We start from the raw sequence: 13,183 nt of genomic DNA on the forward strand, positions 1-13,183 counted from the left end.
TTCAGACAGGGTCTCTTTCTAAAACCGAATTTATTTTTTAGCTAAAAGAAGAAAAGAAAAAAAGCAACAACAGTGACTCATTTCAGTTGGTCACACTGTCGTACGAAGAAGTATATTAAATTAGTCGTTTGGGGTGTCCGGTTAGACTAGCTCAAATACGGTAGCATTTGCAAACCAACCTGCAATTAAGATATTTGACTCGTTAAGCCATTTAGACATGAGGCCGATTCATTTTTCTTCGTCTTCTAAATCTGAAAATTTCTGAAAAATGTTTCTATGTCAGTGGTTCTCAAACTATTTCATGTCAAGGACCCCAAAAATTATATGTAATTGGTCACCGACCGCCATCTGAAAATATGTTGTTCCAGGGACGCCCCAGAAGCAAAGATTTGAGTTAAAAACGTTCGCAAAAGAAAGAATATATATTCAAAGATTTGCGCCACATTTTCACGATTTTTCAAAAATAGTAGATCTACAAGCTCGTAGTGCGGCACTCAGTGCCGCGCTATAAGCTTGTAGATCTGCTATTTTTCAGTAGCTAAAGTATAACATAATCCTTAAAACACCATAAAGGGGTTCCCGTCCTGAATGGGTAGTGCGTCTATGCGCCGTAAAACTGTTCTCGTGCTGCAAGAGCAGGGTTAAGAAAGCACAGGGAATTAGTTTCTAACAGCACTTAAATCCTGATGTGTTGGCTTGGCAGTGTAATTTTCCAGTGGTGATGAGGGAGGCTGCAGCCTCTCTGCCTCATCTTCTTTCTCTCTCTCTCTCTCTCTCTCTCTCTCTCTCTCTCTCTCTCTCTCTCTCTCTCTCTCTCTCTCTCTCTCTCTCTGGTCTGCTGTGTTTATTTCCCCCGGGGGAACTCGTGGGACGGATGACAAACGAGGAAGCCCGGAGATCCCTCACAAGAATGAGTGTCGAGGACACTATGATAAGCGTGCTACCATCCTATGTGTGTGTGTGTGTGTGTGTGTGTGTGTGTGTGTGTGTGTGTGTGCGTGCGTGTGTGTGTGTGTGTGTGTGTGTGTGTGTGTGTGTGTGTGTGTGTGTGTGTGTGTGTGTGTGTGTGTGTGTGTGTGTGTGTAGGCATGTTCTTAGTGGCTGGGCTAAATAAACACATTAAACTCAGAGCTATAAATGGCTACCTCGGGGGGAAGCCGGGCTAATTAGCTGCGGTGCTATCGGCATCTTGACTGTGATGTGTCCGGACAGAGTCATTGTTTGACATGGTACGGTACACCCCCCCCCCCCCCCCCACCCCACCCCCTCCACCCCCTCCCTGGTGGTGGCTTACAAATTAGATTTGCAAATAGTGCTGGCCCTGGATGAGCGACTCTCACTGCTTAGTATGAGACAGTCTCAGAAAAGATGCATCTCTCTCTCAGCACTCTCTCCCTTTCTCTGGTTCTGGTCTTTCCACAAAACTCCAGGCGCGGCTGGTGACTAACTTCAGTGATGCTCATGGTCGGAACTCATCAATCAACACCGCATCAAAGTTGTGTGAACAATTACAATTTGCAATTTAGGCATTTAGCAAGTGTGAACTCTAATGACGAAAAGTCCACCCACTCGTGTAGTATGCCGGGAGGTAGCATTGCTCAAATAAAAGTAATTACGTGCTTTATGAATGTTTCAGACCACAGAAACGTTTATTTACAGTTGTCCTTTTTTCACGTCGGGGACTCCCGGCACCACAAATTGTCTGGTGCCACCGGGCACTAGCTCAAATGCATTATTAATTACGGTATCTTTAGAACCTATAAATGATGAGACTATCAGCAATGTCATCTGCTATGATGAATGTGAGTGTGTTGAATTTTGGATGGATATTGATTGTATGCAGTGTGTACACATGTTATGAGCCTGCATATATGGACACATGTGAAAAATGCACTCATTAGCAGGAAAATACTGCACCAGGACTTTTTGTTGGTCAATGACACCATCACTTTCTCTTTCTGCTGCCTAAATATAGCAATGCACCAACAGTGGGCCAGGCCACACCACACCAGACCAACACACAGATGGGAACTGAACACAGAAGGGCTCAAGTACATTTGCTACTTACACGTTCTGTAAGTAGCAAAATTACAACTGCATTGGTCAGAAACTACCAATGATAATTGCGCTGCACGCATGCTTTGCGCCAGGGAAGAATACGATTTATTTAGACAAGCTGCAGTATCAGCCAATATGGCCACTTTTCCCGATTATCTTATTTTATTAGGATTTTATTTTTCTCTATTTCGTTAAACTTTTTCAGCAGCTTAATTTAAAAGCAAAGCATTGCATAAAGGACATAGGTAGAAAAAAATAATAGAGTAAAGACAGAGGTGGCAAACATACTAAGAAAAACATACAAAAAGTGTTGCAAAAGAGACAAAAAACATAGTCAACCTAACATCAGCTCTAATCTAATCTTCTGCATCTTATCTGTGCCTTACAAGTGACTGATAAATTAACCTTTAGCAGAGACTGTGGATAATTTAAATAGCCACTACACTGGTGGCCAGGTTGAATCTTTCAATTACAGAGTTTGCCTCTAGCAGTGTAACTACATGTTTCAGAAATATGATGAGGACATTAGATGAAAAGATGGTGGTATTTTTGTGGTGCTGGGGGGTGGAATGTGTAGGGTGGGCTGCTTCCAACTGCCAAGTCAGTGGCCTTCTCAATCAAGACCTCGATTCCCACGACTGCACGAGACTGAGATGACGGCAGCAGATGTTTCAATTAAGCATGAAGAGGAGGCGGGAAGCTGTAATTTATGCAAAACTAGCATTATGCAAATCGAATTTCCTAACGACCAACAGGTGGTCCTTGAGAACTCTGCCCCCGTTGCGGGGTAGATTGAGATTGCTATCTGTCGCCACGGTGACAAATTAAATGGAGAAGGAGGGCTTGCTGTGCGTGGCCTGTTCCACAGGGATGTTGGTGACTCACCTGCGATGGCGTGCGGGTCTGCCGAGTACTCTTGGACGTCCAACACGCCACAGTCTAAAGACGCCTTGAGCTTCTTCAACTTGGAGGCTGAGGGAGCGACTCTGAACAGGCCCTGAGAGGTACAACATGTGAGAAGAGGTCATTAATGAGAGAGTGAGAGAGAGAGAGAGTAGAGATGATACTGTAAGTGACATACATGGTCAATAGATTCAAATGCAAGTTTAACACTACTGTAAATGGGTGAATCCATAAATTGTAAACGCATACTGAATAAACATGTAACATACTGTAATCTAATTTATTTAAATGTCCTTAACCCATTTTGGGCGGGAACCCCTTTTGGTGTTAGCATTATGTTATGCTTTAGCTATTGAAAAATAGCAGATCTACAAGCTCATAGCGCGCCACCGAGTGGCGCGCTACGAGCTTGTAGGTCTGCTATTTTTGAAAAATCGAAGAGCCACTGACATAGAAACATAGCTTTTTCAGAAAACTGTCAGGATGTAGAAGACATTTTTAGAATCTGATCTCAGGTCAAAATGTCCTTAACCCAGAACCTTCCATAACCTGAAACTAATCCGAAACCTTTAAGTTCTGTGGTGGTTTATTGCTCATTTCCACTATAACGAGAACTCCCGAATGGGGAGATAGTACGCCATACTTTTTTTTTTATTGTGAGCTTGTAAATCTGCTAGTTTACTAGTTTAGCAAAACAAAAAGAGTATAAGTTCTGGGTTACTACCTTCTGAGTAGGTCCCAAATTGTCTGAGAATGTTATCTGAAAACGGAACCATAGCATATGGAAACAAATCCAGAACTCATGAAATATGTGTCACGGTACAGTTCACTGTTCTTATAGTCAAAAAGAGCTATTAACCCATTTAGACCTGAGAAATGATTCTACAAATGTCTTCTAAATCCTGACAGTTTTCTATGTCGGTGGTGTCGGTGGTGCTCAAACATTTTCATGTCAAGGACCCCCAGAATTATCTGTATTTGGCCTCTGAAAGAATATATATTCAAAGATTTGCGCCACATTTTCGCGAATTTTCTAAAATAGCAGACCTACAAGCTCGTAGCGCGGCACTCGGTGCCGCGCTATGAGCTTGTAGATCTGCTATTTTTCAACAGCTAAAGTATAACATAATGCTTAAAACACCAAAAGGGGTTCCCGTCTAGAATGGGTTAATGAATAATTATTAAGTGGAGATATTTAAATTTATATGACCATATTACACTAATGTGAATAATTTAAACACAATTATGCAAGTCAGTTGCAGCTGCCACTGACTTGCATAATTGTGATCACTGTGTGTGAATGCATAAACAGGCTTATAATATCACTACCCTATCATTAATCTGACTATACTTACACTTGTGTTTATTCCATTAAATTACCTTAGATGTAGCCTATGCTATAGCAGAACTCAGTGACAGTAGGCTATGTTTATAGGAGTAGTTCACCCTGATATTTATATTTTCTATCAATTACACACCACATGAAGCCTTGAATTCATGGAGATTTGTTTAGTTTTTTGTCGCATTCCTAAGCCAATAATTTGATGACCAGCGGATACTTAAATGCAGGTCAATTGAGTCTCCTCCACCAGTAGAAAATAAGTAATCTTTGAACTACTACTTTATGGCTTGTTTAAAGTCGCTAAATATAAGTTGCCCTATACAAAATTGAATCCCATTAGTGAACTTAATTATATGAATGCTGAAGTGTTGCACACGTAATGATGAAGTCTATTGTTCTAGATGGAGAGAGAGATGGAGAGATTGTTTCGTTATTTAATATCTGTAGGCTATAAAAAGTGGTATTAGTGCTTTAATCAATCTCAGTTGTAGAACTATGTTGGCACTGGGGATACAAAAGCATAGATAATTCCCTCCCTTCAACAAGAATAGTATTCTACAGTATCTCATTAAAAAACTAGTTTTTGTTTGTTTCTTTGGCCGCCCGTGATGCGTGCACTGACCTCCACAGTAATGGAAACATAATGATTGGTCAGTGTGGGGTTACACACGCATTGATCTGTTGCGTCGGTGCAGCATGAATGACTGTCGACACAGGGTAAGGAAGGGCTACACCTGAAGTTACTAAGCCAGCCCCCAAATCCAGCTTCATAAAACAAGGAAATGTCGGTAAGTTTCCCTTGAAAATTCTGTCCGAAAAATGAGTGACCGAAAAATCTGTTTACAATGTTTGGTGCACTTGATATTGGGTTAAGTGAACACGAACCGAAACAAATAAAAAATACATCAATATTAATTGCACCAAGTCTATGAAACTATAGGTCTGAACTATCTGAGCTGAACTGCCCCCAGTAAACACCATTGAGTTTGTCCAACTATATATACATACAACAAAACTAAAAGTTGTGAGTGAACATTTCGTGCACAGTTCAGTTCAGCAAGTCATAGACCGTGACTCATGCTGAGCATGCGGAAGCGCTGCATGCCTCCGCATGCTCCGCGGCCGCGATACGTCACCGACCCTACCCGTGCGTTTTCAACCCAGCTCCGTGGTTCCCCTTTCCGTGATGCGATGGCCCGAGTATATACACGGACAGCGGACACACGACATTCACGTAGATACAACCACACGGAGCAGCGGACACACGACATTCACGGAGATACAACCACACGGAGCAGCGGACACACGACATTCACAGCGATACAACCACACGGAGCAGCGGACACACGACATTCACAGAGATACAACCACACGGAGCAGCGGACACACGACATTCACAGAGATACAACCACACGGAGCAGCGGACACACGACATTCACAGAGATACAACCACACGGAGCAGCGGACACACAACATTCACAGAGATACAACCACACGGAGCAGCGGACACACAACATTCACAGAGATACAACCACACGGAGCAGCGGACACACGACATTCACAAGAGAAACAACAAGAACACAGCCGTCCCAGCGCGGAAAACACACGGTCAGTGGGCACAGGCAAAGTGTGTGTGTGTCTCACTCGGTTCGCACTGCGACACAAATTTGTTGGCGTTAGACGTGCGGCGGGTCGAGCTTCTAGTTGCGACCGTAGGTCGCAGATTACTATGAAAACCTGCAAAACCTGTCAGTATGTCACGCCACCATATATGGCCGTCAGTCCGTCACACCTCGTGACACGTCACGATACCATATATGGCCGTCGTGCCGTCATGCCTCGTGACACGCTCCATATATGGCCGTATGGCTCCATATGGCCATATGGCCGTCAACCATATGTTGATCTGACCTCATCAAACCCTGTACACTCAAGACACGCTCCATATGTGGCCAGACCTCATCAAACCCTTTCCCAGCATGCCACACTCCCTCAACACACACACACTGACCTCCTCCTGCATGCCACATTCCAGCAGCATGGTGACACAAGCCTCGATGGGGAAGGCAATGTCTCTCCCGCTGAGAGATAAGTGCTCCTCTAGAGGTTTCCCATAACAGGGCTTCTCCACCCAGGTCTCTGTCAAACACACACAAACACAATTAATGCACAGTCATTGGCAACTCTGTGAAAGGTGTGTGTGTATGTGTGTATGTGTGTATATGCGTGTGTGTGTGCGTGCGTGCGTGCGTGCGTGCGTGCGTGCGTGCGTGCGTATGTGCGTATGTGCGTATGTCTATGTGTATGTGTATGTGCGCCAAACATGGACTCACCCTGGTGCGCTTTGATCTGGGGCAGAATATTCTCTAGCAGCTCTAAAGATTTCCTATGGTACTCTGCCTGGACCTCTATCAACTGCACAGAGAGAGAGGAAGAGGAGGAGAGATGAGACAAGACGAGTGTGAACAAAATAAAGATGAGAGAGTCAAATAATGAGAAGAGAAAAGAGAAAATGAAATGAGGGGGAGAACAGAGAGAGAAAACATTTTACAATGGGTACAATGAGAAATATAGAAGTGATAGGAATGAAAAAGACAGAGAAAGGGAGGCTGTTATATATCCTATGGATGAACCTGTATCTCTATTAATAGCACAGTATTACAGCGTTGTGCTTACTGTCTGGAAGTAGCTTGAATAGTCAATTTCTTTGGCCACAAAACTGTACATATCTGCTGATAGTTGATCCTAAGGGAACACAGACAAGAACATATTTCAAACAAACAAAAAAAACAACAACGTCCAATTATTTTTTTCCCCAAACATTGAAATGCAACATCTCTCTCCAGCTTAAAACACAGCAATCCACATCTCCTTTTGGAGTGATAAAAATGGATCATAATTCATAACGTAGCTTCCCCCCTGTTCATATATCATGATGAGGACCAGGTGGGTCCTATATTAATGAACAGAAACAGTTTATTCTCATGAGACATCAAATGAATTTACTTTAAAAAATAATACAGTACTTGGATGTCAGATCAATACACATCCTCAACATGCTAGCAGTGATTAACAGTGATAGTCCAGTATGCATTTCATCACAGTAATGATAACCCGACAACTGGAAATAATACAGATATGGTAACAATTTGACTGGCGTGTTTACGTGAACTCTAATGCAATAATGTTTTAAATTATTCAGCTAATAGTGGGGTTTCTCTGCAAGGACTCTTGGAACACTGAATCGATTGTTACAAATTCTCAACATGGGATTGTTTTGAGTTTCACATGGATGTTCATATTCGTAATTTCAGCAAGCATAAAAAGAGTTCTTGCATGTCGCTGTGATGTTGTTTATCGTTTACTGTAGCCAGGGTCATTGGTCTCTATCTGGATATATTTTGCACACATGTGAAGGAATCAGCCTTTAGGCGATTAAGGGTATTGCAGTGTTTACATGACTTTCACTTGAATAACCGGGTAACTGTGAGACTATGATCGGTTTATCAGCGTGCAACTGAGCTCAAGTAAGCAGAAGACTGACTCGACAGATCTCCATGCGGTTGGCTGCCTCCTCCATCTCTTCCCTGTGGTGGTCAGCCTTGGCCCCTATCGGCTGCATGTTGCTGGACAGTCCCGAGGACTTGGACGACTGGTAATACCTGGAAACATGACAGCATGGAACAGTGTCGGGACATTAGTATTTGTTCAGCGTTTGTTGTGCGCTTCGCAAAAATGTACGACTTGGAGGTTTTCTGTCGGAACAACACGGTCCAAATGTTCGCCCAGAATAAGGCTGCCTGCGTTCATATGGTTCAATTTATCATATCTATGTGTGTCTGCACATCCTCTCTGGGCAGAGAGATAATGTCTACCGCTGCCAGAGTAGCTCACAATACTGTGCAGGGGGGGAGATTTGGGTCAGCAAAAATAAATAAAGGAAAAACCCAACCCAATTGCAGCCTTTCAACCACACACAGTGAGGCAAATCATTTCCAATCACATTTCCCCATTTCACAGCTCATAGAAGCACTGAGATGAGTGTGAGTCAGCACAGAGGGACCGCTTGGAGGGCCGTCTCCCATCGTCCAGGGCGCAATTTTGCAGCGACATTATTTCGATGAATTGTGTTTTGATATCAGAACATGATATCTATACAATGCAACACAAGAGTATGGTTATTGTCGTGTATAGGACTCATATATTATATGAGTTCTATGTTCAAAATAATGCTCATTATTATTTTACACCTGCCTGACACAAAATAATAAACATACTGCAAATGGTATAAAAGGAGTGGCTATAAAAGCGTCTATGTGAAGAAATGCACATCAATAATACAGGCGGCAGTCCAATGAAAGAACATAAATAAATAAATAAACAAACAAACAAATAAATAGTAAGGAACTCTCTAAAATGATAAATAGCTTTAATGTAGGGGCTTGTTCATCATTGAGCAGTTAATAACATGCTGAACACAATACGAATGTCGTGGCAAAGGCAAAGCAGCTAATTAAGTTAAGGTATACTTTATTATACCCCTTGGGGGCAAATGGACCGATCCTTAGGGAGAAGTGAGCAGCCACAGTGCAGTGCTGTAACTCCAGTACCTTGGTCTCCTTAGGGAGAAGTGAGCAGCCACAGTGCAGTGCTGTAACTCCAGTACCTTGGTCTCCTTAGGGAGAAGTGAGCAGCCACAGTGCAGTGCTGTAACTCCAGTACCTTGGTCTCCTTAGGGAGAAGTGAGCAGCCACAGTGCAGTGCTGTAACTCCAGTACCTTGGTCTCCTTAGGGAGAAGTGAGCAGCCACAGTGCAGTGCTGTAACTCCAGTACCTTATGGTCAAGGGCAATAGTAGGAGTACTGTATGAGCTACTGTACTGTATGTGCCTAACACGCATGTGTTTTTGGTGTGGGAAGAAAGAAACCCACATGAACGTAGGGAGAACAACGTGCAAACTCCGATCAGAATATCCCTGAGTCTTTCTTCACCCTCCCAATGACTGATTGTGGGGGTTAGCAGAGATGGAGTACTTGTAGAGAGGCTGGGGAATTGGGAATTGGCTATACTAAATTGGGACTTGAAGGGGAGAAAATGTTTTTCTTTTGTCTTGAAGGGGCATGTTTTGCACAATAACAGTCTTTTCATTATGTCTGCCCACGATCTCTGTGATTCATACAGTTTACAGGCTACGTTTGTTTACCTCAGTCACTGATACTAAAATCTGATATTTTTATTTATATTTTTTCTATGAACCTGTGACTTGACACCCATACTGTTATAAAACGGAAATAAAAAGATTTTGAAAAGAAAGAATGGCCCTGAGCAGGTTTGGAAACCAGGACCTTCTCACTGTGAGGCCACCGTGCTACCCAGCCGCCACATGCCGCTATATTTAAAGCGTCGTATTTGAGTGCTAAACTAGCTGCGCCACATTTGACATTTAAGTGAATGACATTTGAGTCCAGCATGGCTAAAACCAAGGCCACAGGACCAAAAGCTTGTACTTTATGTATCTGATTTTGGTCTATATGCATTGTGATGATCTCAGCTGCTTTTGTTTATATATATATATATATTATATCTCTCAAAGCATTCATCACATTCATGATGTGAATTAAGGACAACTTTCACTGCAGTGCAAAAGGTTAACAAGAGAAACAGAGTGAGGTAAAGGAGTCCCATTGGTAGGCTTTGTTCAGGGAAGGACTTGGTTGTTGTTTAAACTGTCAACACCATTTCAAACAGTACTGTACTGTATATGCTGTATACGTTTTTTCAATTCACTTCTCATATTCCTCATATTCAGTAATAACACTTCAAAGAAAATGTTTGATTATTCTTATGTTCAGAGTCAGACTCATGGCAATTTAGAGTAGACACAGTCATAGGACTAAGTATAAAATAGGGCTTAAAGGTATATTCAGTGATTTCACTTAATTCAAATATCACTTATTTTTTCTTATTTTTTGGATAATCCTCCCTACTATAAAGTGTGCTGACCATATAAGGAGTTCCTCCCTGTCCCCAGTGAGCCCCTGGGGTCAAAAAACCCTAGTTTCGGTTTGGGCTTTGGGTGGCAAAGCCCTCATCCAATCAGGATGAGAGGGGCCTTCCTCCAATCATGATCGAGTGGGGCGGGCCTTGGTGCACGTGCTGTTGGTCTGTTGTACTTCCCCACTGTAGAGCGTGTGCATGTGCACATCTTGTTACCGGGGTGGACCAGGGTTTTTTCCAAATCACCCAAATCACTGAATGCTCCTTTAAGTGGTTACGTATACATAATGTGCAATCATTCAAACCCCAGTGACATTCAGTCAGAGGCTTCATGGGCACACCTGTTCACATGGGATGGAGTTTCTCTCTGTGCCAGGACGGACAGACACACACACACACACACACACACACACACACACACACACACACACACACACACACACACACACACACACACACACACACACACAGAGCTCTTACCGTGTGCGTGCTGAGTCCATGTCCAAGACCAGCTTAGCTAAATGTTTCCTTTGTTTCTGGATGTTTGGGATTTCCACCTGGGAAGATTGCAGCAGAAGGAACAAGAGAGGTGTGTTCAGGCTCTTGTCTCTCTTGGTGGGAGAGAGACAGGAGAAAACAGAGCCAGTACTGTCATAGGCTGCGCACCTGCTGCAGCCAAACAATCATCTCAGCATTGGACCAATTACATGGCTGACTCTACTGGTCAGATTACATCAAATGCTCTGTTGTCTTCCTGCATGTCAATCCTAGATATTCCCTCGACAACATCCTTCCAATCCAAGGGTATCAAACAAGCAAACACTGCAGTGACTGGTTAGCCTCCCAACTCTGTAGCAGTGAAGTGGATTATTTGACATCAAGTGAGTTAAAGAAAGCTTGCTGAATGCTTAAGAGTTTGCCCAGGCCTCTGCATGTCTACAGTTACTCTGGATCAATTCAATCCAATGCATGAACACATCACTGAGGCAATAACATTTTGTTAACAGTCCCAATAGAGAGTATGCGCGTGACTCATCATCATCATACCCGGAAGTTATGCGGGAACGCCTAGTGAGTGGCAAAAAACTACTTTCTGGCCCATACATCTAAACAGAAAAGTATTGCATTAAACGACGTTAAACGATATTAAACTCACTTTGCCACTCATTTTATGCATGCTATTGGCTATATTATGTGAGATTTCTCAACCCAAGTGTGACATAAGAGCAATGACATCGCATGTCAACAGCTCGTTTCACAGCGTGGCATTTACTAGCGAATGGGATGTACCTCTGCGAGTTCGTAAAGGGGCTCGACGACGTCTCTCTCGATGGTGAGCTCGAACAGGATGAGCTCCTGGGCCAGCCTGTCCTGCGTGTCGCCACACAGCTTCAGCATTTTCCTGCGGCAGCAAATCGTCAAGGACAACATCACTCCACAGCTCACAACAACATGCCATAAGAAACACATCTTTCCGTTTTCCCGACCCCGCATGAATTACATTTCCTCGGTTATTGCTGCCTTCATTTCGCAATTAAGGAAACATCAGAAATGACATTTTAATGACTCCACAGCATAACAGAACACTCTTCACTGAAAATGGGCGTCTATGTTTAGCAACATGGAGATGAAGATTTGTTCAAGGTGTACTTTAGGCTGATGAAATGTTTAATGTGTGTGTTTGTGTGTGTGTGTGTGTGTGTGTGTGTGTGTGTGTGTGTGTGTGTGTGTGTGTGTGTGTGTGCGTGCGTGCGTGCGTGCGTGCGTGCGTGCGTGCGTGCGTGCGTGCGTGCGCATCGAACGCACTCTGTGCGTGGTAAACTCACCCTAGTAGAGATTCGTCTCCAAGCACTGCAGCACCCTCCACCATACATTGTGCTAGCGTTGTAAGGGGAAGTTTCTTCTACACAAAAACAAACAGAAACACACAGAGACCAGGAAGAACATTAGCCACGGAAGTGATGTGTTCTATTAAAACCTGTGACATTGATGAACTTAACTGCTCATATATTATTTTAAGTTATCTTTAGGGGCTTTTGTGTCATACTGTATGAACAGTTGACAGAGACAGGAACCGGCAACCGGGGACTCGCTGTCTGGCATTCTTGAGCCCATACCTACACTAACCTTACAACAGGCTAGTTACAATAGTTCTAATGCATTTTAGGCGAATCATCGATAATTATTTTTTATTACACAGCTTGGTTGAATGCTTGATTCTGATTCGTCAATCCCTGAATTTATCAGCCTGTTATTTTATAATATTGACAGCTGAACTCAATAACAGACCGCTGTCTAATCAAAGGCTCAGTGCACCTGCTCGTATCAATCTGCGTTGCTTGATTTTGTGCCGCATCCAACATGGCAGCTATATAAACAAACACACAATGCCTACAACTAAACATTGCGCCCAAGAATGTTTTTGAAAACAGCGGCGAAATAGACTAAGCAGTTATCGAAATTATTCTATTTAGACAATTCCCGTTGTTTTCCGAAGCGATTTGTTGCACTGGTTTGCACACACCTGGCATACATTAACACCTTGAGGGCCCGGACCTATTTAATCCATTAATAAAATAGCGCCCGGACCACTTTTACCGGCGCACCGGAAGTTGTTGTGAATGTCTGTGTAGCAGCTAACAATAGCCACACCACTCTAGAGTCGATCGACAACAACGGGAGGTAAGAATAAATCAAATCTATCGCGACTAGCGACTGGACCGTGGAGTGCCGTCTAACACAGGATATTTTTTCATAATTAGACGGGATGATTTAGATCGCGAGTTATTTCGTTTTCGTCTGCTAAACAGGCAGGGAACATTTTTGATGACGTGTCACTGTTTGGGCAACGAGGATTGGGCAACAAGTGCTCCTAGGCTGTGG

At 43.2% G+C, this 13,183-nt stretch overlaps 1 protein-coding gene across 1 annotated transcript in view; it reads right to left on the reverse strand.

The window, feature by feature from the left end:
- LOC306915500 (rho GTPase-activating protein 44-like) overlaps positions 1-13,183 on the reverse strand; it is an 87,412-nt gene that overhangs the window by 20,459 nt on the left and 53,770 nt on the right. The window contains exons 4-11 of the mRNA XM_079492858.1: positions 12,127-12,203; positions 11,591-11,702; positions 10,781-10,857; positions 7,848-7,965; positions 6,980-7,048; positions 6,637-6,718; positions 6,315-6,442; positions 2,944-3,055 (exon numbers count right to left, since the gene is read on the reverse strand). Of these exons, the coding sequence (XP_079348984.1) occupies positions 2,944-3,055; positions 6,315-6,442; positions 6,637-6,718; positions 6,980-7,048; positions 7,848-7,965; positions 10,781-10,857; positions 11,591-11,702; positions 12,127-12,203 (775 nt within the window). The remainder of the gene's footprint in view (positions 1-2,943; positions 3,056-6,314; positions 6,443-6,636; positions 6,719-6,979; positions 7,049-7,847; positions 7,966-10,780; positions 10,858-11,590; positions 11,703-12,126; positions 12,204-13,183) is intronic.

Source organism: Electrona antarctica, assembly GCF_951216825.1.
Source record: "Electrona antarctica genome assembly, chromosome: 22".
In the NCBI taxonomy this organism is placed as follows: domain Eukaryota; kingdom Metazoa; phylum Chordata; class Actinopteri; order Myctophiformes; family Myctophidae; genus Electrona; species Electrona antarctica.